Source organism: Peromyscus californicus, unplaced genomic scaffold (assembly GCF_007827085.1).
Source record: "Peromyscus californicus insignis strain IS unplaced genomic scaffold, ASM782708v3 Scaffold_24__1_contigs__length_46423439, whole genome shotgun sequence".
Taxonomy (NCBI): Eukaryota; Metazoa; Chordata; class Mammalia; order Rodentia; family Cricetidae; genus Peromyscus; species Peromyscus californicus.
Window position 1 is genome coordinate 7,100,026 of NW_026294535.1, and position 13,783 is coordinate 7,113,808.

At 43.3% G+C, this 13,783-nt stretch overlaps 1 protein-coding gene across 6 annotated transcripts in view; it reads right to left on the reverse strand.

The window, feature by feature from the left end:
- Mybpc1 (myosin binding protein C1) overlaps window positions 1-13,783 on the reverse strand; it is an 85,687-nt gene that overhangs the window by 14,760 nt on the left and 57,144 nt on the right. For all 6 annotated transcript variants that reach the window (XM_052753054.1, XM_052753053.1, XM_052753058.1 and 3 more), the window contains 6 exons: window positions 12,459-12,618; window positions 10,640-10,744; window positions 8,978-9,166; window positions 7,829-7,963; window positions 3,430-3,597; window positions 1,422-1,510 (listed from right to left, as the gene is read on the reverse strand). In XM_052753054.1, the coding sequence (XP_052609014.1) occupies window positions 1,422-1,510; window positions 3,430-3,597; window positions 7,829-7,963; window positions 8,978-9,166; window positions 10,640-10,744; window positions 12,459-12,618 (846 nt within the window). The remainder of the gene's footprint in view (window positions 1-1,421; window positions 1,511-3,429; window positions 3,598-7,828; window positions 7,964-8,977; window positions 9,167-10,639; window positions 10,745-12,458; window positions 12,619-13,783) is intronic.

Genomic DNA, 13,783 nt, shown 5'->3' on the forward strand with positions numbered 1-13,783 from the left:
TTCTCAATCTGTAAGACAGGGACAATAGTAGTGTCCACTTCACAGACTGAAGTCTTCTGCAGACAGCATCAGGGCTTAGCAGTAGCAGCTAAAGCTAATTATTTTCTTACATACTGTGTTCCCCTCTCAGGCTGTTCTAAAGTCTCTCTAGCTGTTGACACAATTAAGAAATTATAAAATTATAATCTTATCCATAGACACAAGTTCCAGTTTTTCTTTCTTTCTCTTTCTCTTTCTTACTTTCTTTCTTTCTTCCTTACTTTCTTTCTTTCTTTCTTTCTTTCTCTTCCTTCCTTCCTTCCTTTCTTTCTTTCTTTTCTTTTCTTTTTCTTTTTCTTTTTTTGAGACAGGCTCTCATGTAGCCCAAAATAGCTTCAAGCTCCTGAATAGCCTTGGATAGCTTTGAATTCCTGAAGCCCCGACTTTTATCTTCCGAGTACTAAGATTACAGGCATGGCCCACCACACCTGGTACATTTGTTCATTTGATATAGACCTTGTTATGTGGATCAGCTGTCTTGTTATCTGCCTTAAACTCACAGTGGTCCCTCGGCCTCAGCCTCCTGAGCACTGTAAGTACAGGCACGAGCAAGGTGTGTGTGTGTGTGTGTGTGTGTGTGTGTGTGTATGAGCATGTATGTGTGCTTGTGTGTGAGAGAGAATGACCTAAGTTGATTATTGTTTTTAAAAAAAGCCAGGTTAGCCAAGCAGTGATGGCACACACCTTAATCTCAGCACTCGGGAGGGGCAGAGGCATGTGGATCTCTGTGAGTTTGAGGCCAGCCTGAGTTCCAGGAAAGGCTCCAAAACTACACAGAGAAACCCTGTCTCAAAAATAAATAAATAAGAAAGGAAGGAAGGAAGGAAGGAAGGAAGGAAGGAAGGAAGGAAGGAAGGAAGGAAGAAAGAAAGAAAAGAAAGAAAGAAAGAAAGAAAGAAAGAAAGAAAGAAAGAAAGAAAGAAAGAAAGAAAGAAAGAAAGAAAGAGAAAATAAAAAAGCCAGGTTAATCTTATAAACAGCAGACTTTTGCTAGAGCGATTATTTTGCAATGGACTTGTATTTCAGTTAGTGACATCAAGATTTCAAAGCAGAGTTCTGTTTGGTTGGGAGCCATTGTGGAAACTAAGAGGACGTTGTTTGGTTGGGTATGAGCACCTGAGTGCAGACAATCGTGTCACAGACGGCTGGGCCACAGAGCCTCTTGCAGCATTTCTTCATCTCCTCTCTGATATCCCTGCCCCACCCCACTGAGTCTTCAGGCATGACCAGGTCTCTGCGTCCTGCAGAATTGAAATCTGACAGGTTTATGGCGTTTTCCACTATTGACCTGATCTTTCTGGGGAATTCTGAATCATGATGAACTTGAAGGCTTTTCAACTCTCCAGCCTGGAGAGACACGGTAAGAGGTTTCGAACTCTCACCTGGAAAGGGATAACCAGATTGACGGCTTCTCCAACCCGGCGGATGTAAGTCTGCTTCAGGTGCCTTGGGATGCGAATCTTCGGCGGCTCTGGGAAGGGTGGAGAAGCACAGTTGTGCAATCAGTACAGCAGCCTGGAAATGGAACTGCACGGTGCTCACGACCCACCCATGACCCATGATCACATCTCTTCCACACAATTTTAGATGTTTCACAGTATATTGATCAAATTTGGTCCAAACTGTTTTCTTTAAGCACAGATGCCATCTATCTATCTATCTATCTATCTATCTATCTATCTATCTATCTATCTATGCATGTATTTATTTATTTATTTATTTATCCATCTATTTATTTATTTGTGGGTTTTTTTTGGACAAGATTTCTCTGTGTAGTTATTTATTTATTTATTTATTTATTTATTTATTCTAGAGCTGAGGACCGAACCCAGGGCCTTGCGCTTGCTAGGCAAGCGGTCTACCACTGAGCTAAATCCCCAACCCTGTGTAGTTATTTTTAAGATGTATTTTTATGGGATTAGAGAGATGGCTCAGCACTTAAGAGTGCTGGCTGATCTTCTAGTGGGTCCTCTTTGATTCCCAGGACACACATGGTAACTCAAAACTATAACTCTAGTTATAGGAGATTCTTTGCTGTCTTCTGGCCTCTTTGGATACCAGGCACAGACATGGCATCCTGGCATACATGCAGGCAAAACACTCATAAACATAACAGAAAGTAAAACAATAAAAAAGAAAGCATTTGAGTACTTAGAGAACTAGAGGACGAGTAATCCCCCTGCCTCAGCCTTTCAAGCACGGCATATAGTACTATAACCACATTCGATACATGATTTGTTTGATAGGTATTGGTCATTTGGAAACAATTACTGTATAGAATTGTGGAGATCTTCTGAATGCTGACTTTTATTTATAATATTTTAAATTTTTATTTGTTGATAGGACCACCGTATCAATCAATATTTTTAAGTATTCAAAAGCTGTTGATGCATGTCTGCAAGCCTAATGACCTGTGTTCAGTCCCTGAAACCCACATAGTGGGAAGAGAAAACCAAGTTTTGAAAGTTGTTCTCCAGTCCAGAAAGCAAGTTATGGGCTTAAGGACCAAGATTAATGCAATTAACATTTGTTATGTTTGATCGACAACACTCTGAGGCAAAACTGAGCCTTTTCTTTAACTGTGAGCACATGGAGGGGGTGTAGCTGCCATAGTTCTTTGCCACTGACTTGATTATGTAAACATACCAATGGCTTCCTTTACACCATCGGGACAGACGTAAGGACGTTGAAAAGGGCCCAAATGTATCTGGGCCATCATGAAAATGGTTGTGACTTGGCAGACCCACTTGAGCTAGAGTACAGGTGCAGTTCCAATGCAGTTCCTTCAGAGCATCTGGCCAAGTCATTTAACTGCTCTTCTGAGTACTACATTATAAAATCCAAAACTGACCTCCTGCACTGCCTAAAAAAGCAGTGTTTTGTTAATCTTTAACTCCCAGGAAACACTCATAAAACATCAAAGGAATGGCAGTAAAAATGAATTTTAAGGAAGAGGTGTGTGTGTGTGTGTGTGTGTGTGTGTGTGTGTGTGTGTGTGTGTGCGCGCGCGCATGCGCGCGCACGCTCACACATTGCAGAGGTCAACCTTGGTGTCATTCCTCAGGACAATGTCCACCTTGGGCTTTTGTTGTTGCCTTGTTTTTTGAGGCGGGATCCTCCTGGCCTGGAGCTTGCTGATTGGCTAGGCTGGCCGGCCAGTGACCCCCCCTCCCCCCAAGGATCTCGCTGTGTCTGTCTCTCCAGCACTGGGATTATAGCATATCACCATGTCTGGCTTTCTCATGTTGGTTCTGGTGACCAAACTCAAGTCCTCATGCCTACAGGAGGGCTTTACTGACTGAGTCATCTCCCCACTCCTTAGAAAGAGATTTTAAAAGGTAAAAGCAAACAATGGAAAAGGCAGATTAAAATGAGAGCCGTACCACCTACCTATAACTTCCTTCACAAGAATGGGCTGAGAATAATACTTGGGCTCACTAGCCCCAGCTGCGTTAATAGCCTTCACACGTACGAAGATCTTTGCATCCGTGGGGAGGCCATTGATGGTGAACTTGGTCTTGTCAATCAGGTCCGTGTTTGCAACTATCCAGTCCTCAGCTAAGACCAGTGAAAGAAAAAGAAAAGAAGCAGGAACAGTGTTTAGTGAGAGAAGCCATCCCAGGCCATCACAACCAACTCCAACTTAGCATTTCACATTCATGCTTAAATCCTTCAGAAAGAACATGATTTGGACTAGACTCAGGTTATGACTATTTAAATACCTGAGAAAATGCCCCCAAATGGCTAGCATAAACAACAAAAAGAATTAAATTACACTCTGTTATTTCTGAAAAAAATAAAAATAAAAAACTCTTACTTAGGAATAAAGTGCCCTGAATAATAGTAAGTGTTCTCAATAATTTTGTAGCAGCTTTACTCCAACTTGGTTCCATACTGCTTGATACAATCTTGACATTTAGGCCTTGATAAACTTTAAAGTTCAGAAAGACAGGAAATTGCCCTTCTCACGAAGGAAAGGCATTATTCTTGCCACGTGGTCTGTTTTATCCTAGCTGGTTTGTTATCACGAAACATTAACGTGAACATAAGGAATCTGATCATTTGCATTCATGAAGAAAAGCCAATTCTATTCATAAAGAGGAAAGGAGACTCATGAGTTGATATCTCATGAGTTGGTACAACCCTTTCCTTTAACCAAAAATTGGATTTTCCTTTTCATCAATTGGTAGCTTTGTCTACACTCTATAATATCAAAAGACTTTAAACCCAGCATCCAGGACATACAAGTATTTCAGCTTCTAAAAGTCAGAAATGACCACTGGGAAAAGAGAAGTCTTGGATCCTAACGAGAAAGTCACCCCTTTCCCCCCAACTCTACGGACTTCTGTGTGAAGGTGGTGGGGAGGTCCTTCATGTAAGGTCATGGAATATTCCCAGATATGGTTCAAAGAAAGTCCAAGAGCTTCACAGATACTTTACCTGGTAGATCATATGCAGCCTCCCCATTTTCATTAGACTGTTTTGCTGATGTACCTTTGAGAATCCGTCAATAAATTAATTAAAGACACCCACTTTCACACCAGAAGAATATTGCATCAGTAGTCAGCATTCTCTGTTAGTAAAGTATGCAAAGTAGACAAAGAGACCCGTCTTCAGAGTAGTGACGCAAGAGACCAGACATGTTAAGGGGAGGCACAGCTTCCTCGGTACAGCCTGTGGGTTTGGTCTACAGGCACCTGCCCCAGAGAAGAGAAGGGCTAAGAAAAGAGACGAGGAGAGAGGCTGGGACACCTCCACAGGCGGGAAGAAGAGCTAGAGAACAAAATAAGTCCTCAAAGGAAAAGGAAGAGTCGGTTCTGGAATCCCAAGGGAGCAGTCTGTTCCTCTCTAGTTCCCCAGGAAGCAGGATGCTTGCATGGTGGGACTTCCTCCCTAGAGTCTAGGAGGACACTCTAGCACTGTCTTACCAGGACTCAGTTGTTTCTTAACACATTCCGGTAAAAATGAAGTCAGCCCCAGCAGCTCGGGGAGCAGCCCTGATTACCAGGACAATGAACTCCGCATCGAGAAAACAAACTGGACATTCCTGTGTCCCTGTATTCCAAGTAAAGGGCTCACAGGGATGGCTTGGAGCTTGTCCCAGTGGTTTGGAATGATGTACCTTTTTTTTTGGTACCAAGGAGGTGAGCTGGGACAAGGAGTCCAGAGTGACTGCCTCTAGGGACCTTGGCCTCCCCCCTCTCTTTTCCCAACCCTATCAGTACTAGAAGGGAGGTTTGACATCTTGACAGCTGAGAGGGTGTGTGGATGATAAAAAAATCACTCATGACTTTGAAAGAAGATACATCTTTCAGCAAACGGTCTGTTCGATAGTTATTGCGCTAGTTTCTTAGGCAAGACTCGGTGGATGCGAAAGTAAAAATGAGAGATGAGAAAAAACACAAAAGAACAAAGAACAGATCAAAGAGAAAACAAGATGAAAAAGATGGGAAAAATAGCTAGTCTCTTCACGTCCGAGCTCCCTCAACGGAGGGGAACAGAAAACAAGTGATGCCTGATGGGCGGGGCAAGGAATACATACGTTATTTAATGCACGAGGTCTATTTTAAGAAAAAGATGAACTAGAGTGAAGACCACAAGAATAAAATGCTGCAGGCGGTAAAAATAAAACAGAAAAGGCAGAATAATCATAAAAAAGGCACACAACCTTATGTAAGGAAGACGTCTACAGACTAAACCTGACATGTCCAAAAGCATCAAACACTTCAGAAAATTAGTCCGGAGAAGAGCAGCCATTAAAAGAGAATGGAGAATCAGGCAGCCACATTAAGAAAACCAGGAAAGACTACGAGGAGAAAGAGAGGCGTTATGAAAGAGTTTCCATAGAAAGCTAATTCCGACATGTTATGTGGCAAAATATATACATAATGACCGTGTACATATACATATGTATATCCTCATATACATATATATCTACACAGACCACACACAAAATCATGTAAAATACACTTCGTTGTATTTTATCTAAGGTGGGTAACATCAAAATGACAGGCATCTATCATTTTGCTGTATCTTCTTACTTTTTAAACCTATCAGAAAGAAAAGAGTAAAGAATTTGCTCCGTTTCATACACATACAGAAGGTTCTTGTTCAGAAGCCACATCACACATGAGTTAGGAAATTCTGCTGGCTGGGCCATATGAAAAGTAGAAGGGAGGGCTCGGGACCACAGAATGGAAATAAACCGTACTGGGAAACGCTGAAGGATTTTCTTGTTGAATTTGTCCCAATACCCACTTCCTTCACCGTGCTATCCCTGGGGCTTTTCCCTCTAAGATCCCCCCACTGGTTTAGGATCGAGGACCTTCTGAAGCTTGAAGGAAGCAGATCCAGTGGAGTGGGGCTGGATAAAAGACTATCAGTGTCCCAGGGTACTTCATCCCCATCTCCGCTTCTTCCCGAGCGCCAGTTGTCATTTCTGCCGGGCCCCAGGGCAGGCTGGGACTTCAACAGTTTAAGTTTCTTCTCCACGGTGATTTTCCTCCAGGGACACCCGTTAGTGTTTACATTCTTGATTACATTCTTGATTCCCAAAGGCATCCTTGCTTCTTTCCTTCACGGGGAGCTTCAGTGTTAAAGTTGGGGGTCCACAGAGTGATTTTAGAGGTTAATTCTTGGTGTTTGTTTTGTGAGAGCTCAGTAGCTTCTTTGAGGGTGTGGGGGACTGTTTGCCTACCGTCAACCGGAGAGGAGCCTGAGTCTAGAACCAGGGCTGTTTCTGTCTCATTCACCTATTGCCTGCTCTTCCTCCCTCCCTCCTTTCCTGTCTTCTTCCTTCTTTCCTTCTTTCCTTCCTTCCTTCCTTCCTTCCTTCCTTCCTTCCTTCCTTCCTTCCTTTCCCTCTTACTTCCCTTTTCCTATCTTTTTTCCTTTCTTTTTTTTCCTATTTGGGATTGAACCCAGGACTTACCACAATCTAGGCAAATGCTCTCCCACTGAGCTACACCCCCAATCCATGTTCAAATGTCATTTTCTTCTGGTCATGGCAAGCAGGAAATTAAAAACACCAGGCAATGAGTGAATATCACACCCTTTTGGTTTGGGTTTCTGTGACATTTTATGTCTCTCTCTCTTTTACTTTAATCAGAGGGGTCCTTTGGATTCTTTCTTTTCCCCTCCAAAATTTAATTTTCATGTATACAAGCTTTAAGACAAGTTATTGCCATATGTTGAATGCATTGCTCATGCTTTTTGGGATTTAATCCTAGCTCTTTAAAATTTAATTCTTCTCTCTCTCTCTCTCTCTCTCTCTCTCTCTCTCTCTCTCTCTCTCTCTCTCTCTCTTGTCAGAGCTGAGGACCGAACCCAGGGCCTTGTGCTTGCTAGGCAAGCACTCTACCACTGAGCTAAATCCCCAACCCTAATCCTTCCTCTCTTTAAGAAGGAAGGACACGCTCATTGGATGGCCAAAGACATAGTCTATCCCCCTGTGCTTGCCCATAAGTAGATGTTCACTACTCAGCGGCACACTGCAGTTGCACTGAGTCCAGAAATAGATGTCCCTGAAGCTTTGCCAAAAGACCATCCTTCCATGCCAGCCCAGTGGTGATACCCCCCTTACAGCCTAATTAAGATGTTTTTATGGCATCTAAATATATCGCATTAAATGCCAGAGGAAATCTATATTCACCTACATCTCAGAAAGATGACCTTTGGCTTGGTATCATTTTCAGTAAGAAAGCAATGATTTCCCAAGAATGATAAAAGAAAGCAAGGCATATCTCACCTAGCGCTGACGGTATTCACTGTACCTTCTAGGTGTACTTACTTCCTTCAAAGCAATACTCTAGCACATAGCCATCTAAACCTGCGGCACCAATCTGGTCTGGGGGCCTCCACTTCATTGTCACAGACGAGTCAGTAACAGAGTCAACAGCCAGAAGAGTAGGGGGGCTGGTCACAGCTAAAAAGATGAAAGTGAGAAACAGAGGAAACTATGAATACGGAGCCATAGCAGAGCATCTGAGATAAGAGAAACTGGGATGCAATCAAAAACATGAGCAGAAGCTCCATGCCCTGCTGACATTCAGTGAGAACTCCCAGAGCATGGCGATGTGTAAGCCAAATGTCTGACTGACGGGAGGATCTTGGAAAGACTGCCACACTCCTTCTCCAGTTTGGAAAGTTTGTGTGAGAAGTTGGGCGGCCACAGGGAGTTAGAGAAATCAATTTGGGGGAGTCTAATGGTCTAGAGTAAAATTTCTATAGCCCTATAATTTTAAATATTTATCATTTTAAATTATGTGTATATATGTGGGAGGGGGTTATGTGCCCATACAGGCAGGTGCCCAGTGTTCAAAAGAGAGAGAGTTGTGAGATCCCCCAGAGCTGGAGTTAGAGGTAGCTATGAGCTTGCCCCATGTGGATGCTGGGTCAGACTCAGGTCTTCTGCAAGAGCATCGCCTGCTCTTAATCATTGAACCATCTCTCCAGCCCTGAGACTTGTCATTGAACAAACTCTTGTGCTGAATTTTCCATTTCTTAAGGAATACTTAAATACAATGAAATAGTGGAGACAGCTTGCCTTTGCTGGACTTTTTGTTGTTTCATAGTTAAATTTAAGACGCAGTTGTAAACTAAGACATAATTGCAAAGCAAAGAGGTTCATGGTAGCTTGGTCAATGCACTTTAGGAAGGACAATGAAGAACAGTCACATGGACACAGCCTCATGTTTACAGTCAGGAATGGCAATGGGAGCCACCCACAGCTCTCACTGGAGTTCTGGAAGTGAATTCCAGGACCTACATTCTGAAGATGGTCAACTTCAAAGTCTGTATTGAATTTCTTACAGTATCGCCCTTAATCTTGTCTGGCCACTCCCCACCCACCATTCTGAGAAGCTCCAGGTCATCCTGGTTTACAAGGCAGAGGGAAAGCAGTAAGAATAAGCTGGGACAGTGGTTTCCCTTGACTCACCCAAAGGAACAAAGGGCTTGGATGGCATGCTGGGCTTGGAGATGCCGATGGCATTGACCGCAAAGATGCGGACCTCATAGGCCACGCCTTCAATCATCTTCTTGGGCTCAAAAGTTGTTTCTTTGCAGAGATCAAAATTCAGTCGCATCCATCTAGAACTTTGTTTCTTTTTCCTCTCAATGAAGTACCCTGTAGTGCACAAAGCAGAGACTCAGGTTTTTGTTTTTTACCTTATCTCCAAAGTTAAACTTTCTTAGACATTTTGCACATTCTAAACAGACTCAGTGACGCAGACAAAAACATTTATGTTTTTTTTTTTTGGTTTTTCGAGACAGGGTTTCTCTGTGTAGCTTTGCGTCTCTCCTGGAACTCACTTGGTAGCCCAGGCTGGCCTCGAACTCACAGAGATCCACCTGGCTCTGACTCCCGAGTGTTGGGATTAAAGGCGTGAGCCACCACTGCCCGGCTACATTTATGTTTTAATGCACCTCATTCCACCAGTTGTTAGAGATCAGCTAACACACATGTGGACTCTGCAAGATACAGATAAAATAAAATAATGGGACTAGAAAAAATAAAGTTGTACTGGAAAAAGATGAAAAGTGAACCAGAGACATGCAGCTCCTTGCAACTTAGAGCAAACCAGAAGGTGCAGCAATGGAAATAAGGGGGGAAAGATCAGTTTTGTCAATTTTATTACCACCTAGAAAAAAATTCTCCAGCGAGGAGGCAAATTCTTCTAAGAATTTTATGCTGAGAAATTCCTCCATGACACAACCTGGGGCGGTTTGAGTGAGAATGGCCCCCATTCAAAAACTCTCATCGGGCCCAACACTCTGCCTACTGGCTGCAGATCAGATATAAAGTTCTGAGCTACTGTTCTGGTACCATGCCTGTCTGCTTCCCATCATGATGATCAAGGACTAACCCTCTAGAACTGTAAGGAAGCCCCCAATTAAATGCTTTCTTTTACGAGAGTTGCCTTGGTCATGGCATCTCTTCAGAGAAATAGAACAGAAGCTAAAACACAACCCTATGGTATTCTCTGGCCAGAACAATGGGAATTAGACTTGGAGCTGTCTCGGAATTAGTTGTTGAGTGAGAAGAGCAAACGAGAGAGAGAGAGAGAGAGAGAGAGAGAGAGAGAGAGAGAGAGAGCCAGTGTTCAGAGGATGTGCATCAGATCCGTTCAAATCCCAAGGAATCATAGAACACCACAATAGATATTTCAACAGATATTTGAAGTCATAAGTATATTATTATTATTATTATTATTATTATTATTATTATTATTTATTTTTGGTTTTTTTCAAGACAGGGTTTCTCTGTGTAGCTTTGCGCTATTCCTGGAACTCGCTTTGTAGACCAGGCTGGCCTTGAACTCACAGAGATCCGCCTGGCTCTGCCTCCCGAGTGCTGGGATTAAAGGCATGTGCCACCACCGCCCTATAAATATATATTATAACAAGCCACTGTCTCTTCCTCCTCTTCCTTAGCATTATAAGAACTGAATTCAGAGCCTCCTGTATACTAGGCCAGGAGTCTACCCACTCAACAGGCTTTTTTTCTAGATTCAGTTTCCGGAATGTATTCTGTCCTAATATGCGTTAAGACGATGCCAACTGCATAGGCCCTGACATGGGCTGATCAGTCTGTGATTACCCAGGATCGGTGACCCTCCGTCATAGGCAGGAGGCTCCCAGTTCATGATGCACCAATCATCTCCCACTTCCGTCACATTAGGTGCCACTGGAGGATCTGGGATGTCTGTAGTAGACAAAACAGGGAAATGTTAATAGTCAAGTAGGGATTTGGGGAAAGAACCTGGTACCAAAGGTGTTTTTTTGTTTTTTTCTTTTTTGAAACGCATTTAAAAATTATCTTGGACAAAATGTCAATACAGGTAAGGGGGAAAGAGCTAGGTGAAAATAAACATAACAATGTCTAAAATCCTTGAAAATGGTCGCATTAGAAGACATGTTCCACATGGGGCCCAAGATTCTTGTTTTTAACTCTGAAAATGGCAACAAGAGATTATCACCAAAATGATGGATATAATTGTTTTTTATCTACAAAATGAACTTCCAGCGGAGTGGAACCAAGGACTAATTATTGTCAATTTTACATCAAATAGAACATTCAAGATATTAATTGGAGGAATTCAATTCAGCATTGGCAAGATGCTGTGTCTTAAAGTTTAGCTTCTGATAAAGTGACTAATTTGGGGTCCATCTGAAATATGGTCCCCCAAGGAAATCTGAAGTGGGAAAAGGAGTCCCGGAGAATCTGCAACACTAATAGCCAGCTGGACTCGTGTCCCTGGGTTTCAGCTTAGGAAAAGTGCATTTACAAAGCTAAGGACCAAAGCGGATGGCTACCATGCCTCAAATGATTGACGTGGGAAATCAGCAACTGTGTCTCAGTGACCTTTGATGGGCACCCAGAAACAACTACCCAGAGCTAATGAGGTCATGGATCTTGGAGGAGAGCCTATTACTGGTGTTTTACTGAGCTACCATAATTCCTAACTGCATTCTAAATACTTATCCTTACATCCACCGATAAGTCCTCACCCCTCATCATAGAAAACTTCTCTTTGCAACAGACTGTCACAGACTACCACACTGTCCAAAATGCCGAGGACAACTGATCCCCAGGTGCCTACACCAGTTGATACGTCTACAACACAGCCCGAAATCCAAGATTTTGAGAACATTGCCGAAGAAGGGACGGAAAGATGGTAAGAGCTGAAGGAGCAGGAGATCTGCCGTGAGATTGCGTCTCCTAGAGAACGGAAGCTTCACCTATGATTACAATGTGCTGTCTAAACAAGACCCCAGCAAGTACAGCACCAAGAGGTGCTAACTATCGTAGAAGGGGGAGGGCTCACAGGGCTCCACCCCTCCCCAAAGACCTGCACGGGCAACTACGGAGTGCTGAGGGTGGGAGAAATAGTTTCCCCCATGGATGAGCCCCCCAATTGGCTATCCAATACCACGTGGTCAGTCCTGAAACCATACACATGTAAGTAACACCGAATGGACTGAGCAGGTTGTATTTCTACACATGTGTTTGGGGTGTGTGTGTGTGTGTGTGTGTGTGTGTGTGTGTGTGTGTGTGTGTGTGTAAATAAGAATTGAAAGAGGCCATGAATTTTAGAGTGAGTTGGGGGGGGGGGGAGGCGTGGGAGGAGTTGGATGGAAGAACAGGAAAGGGTAAAATAATGTAATTATATCTTCATTGTAAAAATATTAAAAAAAAAAAAATTAAAGGGTACCCAAAGGGATGATGACTTTGAAGAACTAATAACCAATAGTCCCGAGTGCCCCTAACTATTCAGTTCCTCCAGTGAGAAGTCCTCTAGACAAGGAAACAAAGGAGGAAAATAAGAGGGAAGGAAGGTAACCCAAGGAGAAAAATAATAGAGGTGGACAGGAGAGATGCTGGCTCTCTCCTGTCAGCCCGTTTCTGGAGAACTCACCCACAACTTTAATCTTGATGCTCGCATGTGCTTCTCCAGCTTCATTTTTCAGGTTGATGTTGTACACACCAGAGTCGTCTCTCTCCGCCACGTCAATGACCAGCGTGCTGCTGTCAGGGTAAGACTCCGCCCTGATCCGACCACTGCCCTCCATAATAGCCTGATGAGGAAGGGGCAAACCCGGCATGATGGACTGGCAGGAGCCACTGCCGAGCCTCTGAGGACCCCGGGCAGGCAGGCAGCCCGAGTGCCTAACATATACATAATCACCTACTCCAGGTAGCTCATTTACATATGAGGAAACCCAGACTTCATGTGCTCAAAGCCCACACAGCTGAAAGGGAGAGAGCTGGGTCTCCATTCCATGGGCCAGTAACTACAAGCTTTACCAAGAGAAACCCGGAGGACAGAAAAATATAAGGGTAGAAGGTGTCCTTCTAGGATGCCAGCCTCTTTATGTATAAAATCAGAAATACACTATCTCATATCAGAGACGCATGTTTTCATCTGCATGGATGTCTTGAGAGTTTGGAAACACTGAGAAGGCTGAGCAGTGGCACATCTTTAGTCTCAGAACTCTAGAGGTGGATCTGTGTGAGTTCAAGGTCAACCTGGTCTACTTAACCAGAGCTACGCAGGGCGGTGGTGGCACACGCCTTTAATCCCAGCACTCGGGAGGCAGAGCCAGACGGATCTCTGCGAGTTTAAGGCCAGCCTGGGCCACAGAGTGAGTTCCAGGAAAGGCGCAAAGCTACACAGAGAAACCCTGTCTTGAAAAACCAAAAAAAAAAACCCAATAAAACAAAAACAAAAAAAACAACCAAGAGCTACATAATGAGATCTTGTCTCAATAAATCAACCAAAAAAAAAAAAAAAAAAAAAAACCCCACAATTCCCCCTGGCCCAAAAACTACAAAAAAAAGAAAAAAAAATGGCAGTGGGTGGGTGGTGTTGAAGAACGGCACAAAGATAACTTTCCACCCGAGCTGATATTAAGTTTCCATTTCTTTTCTCTTAAGAGTTATTTATTTTTATTTTATGTGTATAGTTGTTTTGCCTGCGTATATATATCTCTGTACCATGTGCATGTAGTGCCCCGAATGGTCAGAAGAGGGCGTCAGATCTCCTGGAGCTGGAGTTACAGGTGGTTGTTAGCTGGCCTGTGGGTGCTGAAAACTGACTCCTGGGTCCTCTACAAGAGCAACCAGTGCTCTTAACCACTGAGCCATCTGTTCAGCCTCCAGTTTCCACTTCAGATAAAGACATAGAAGAAGGACGAACTTCCAATTGGCAGAGAAAAGCTGAGCCTTCTATTGTATTCTCCG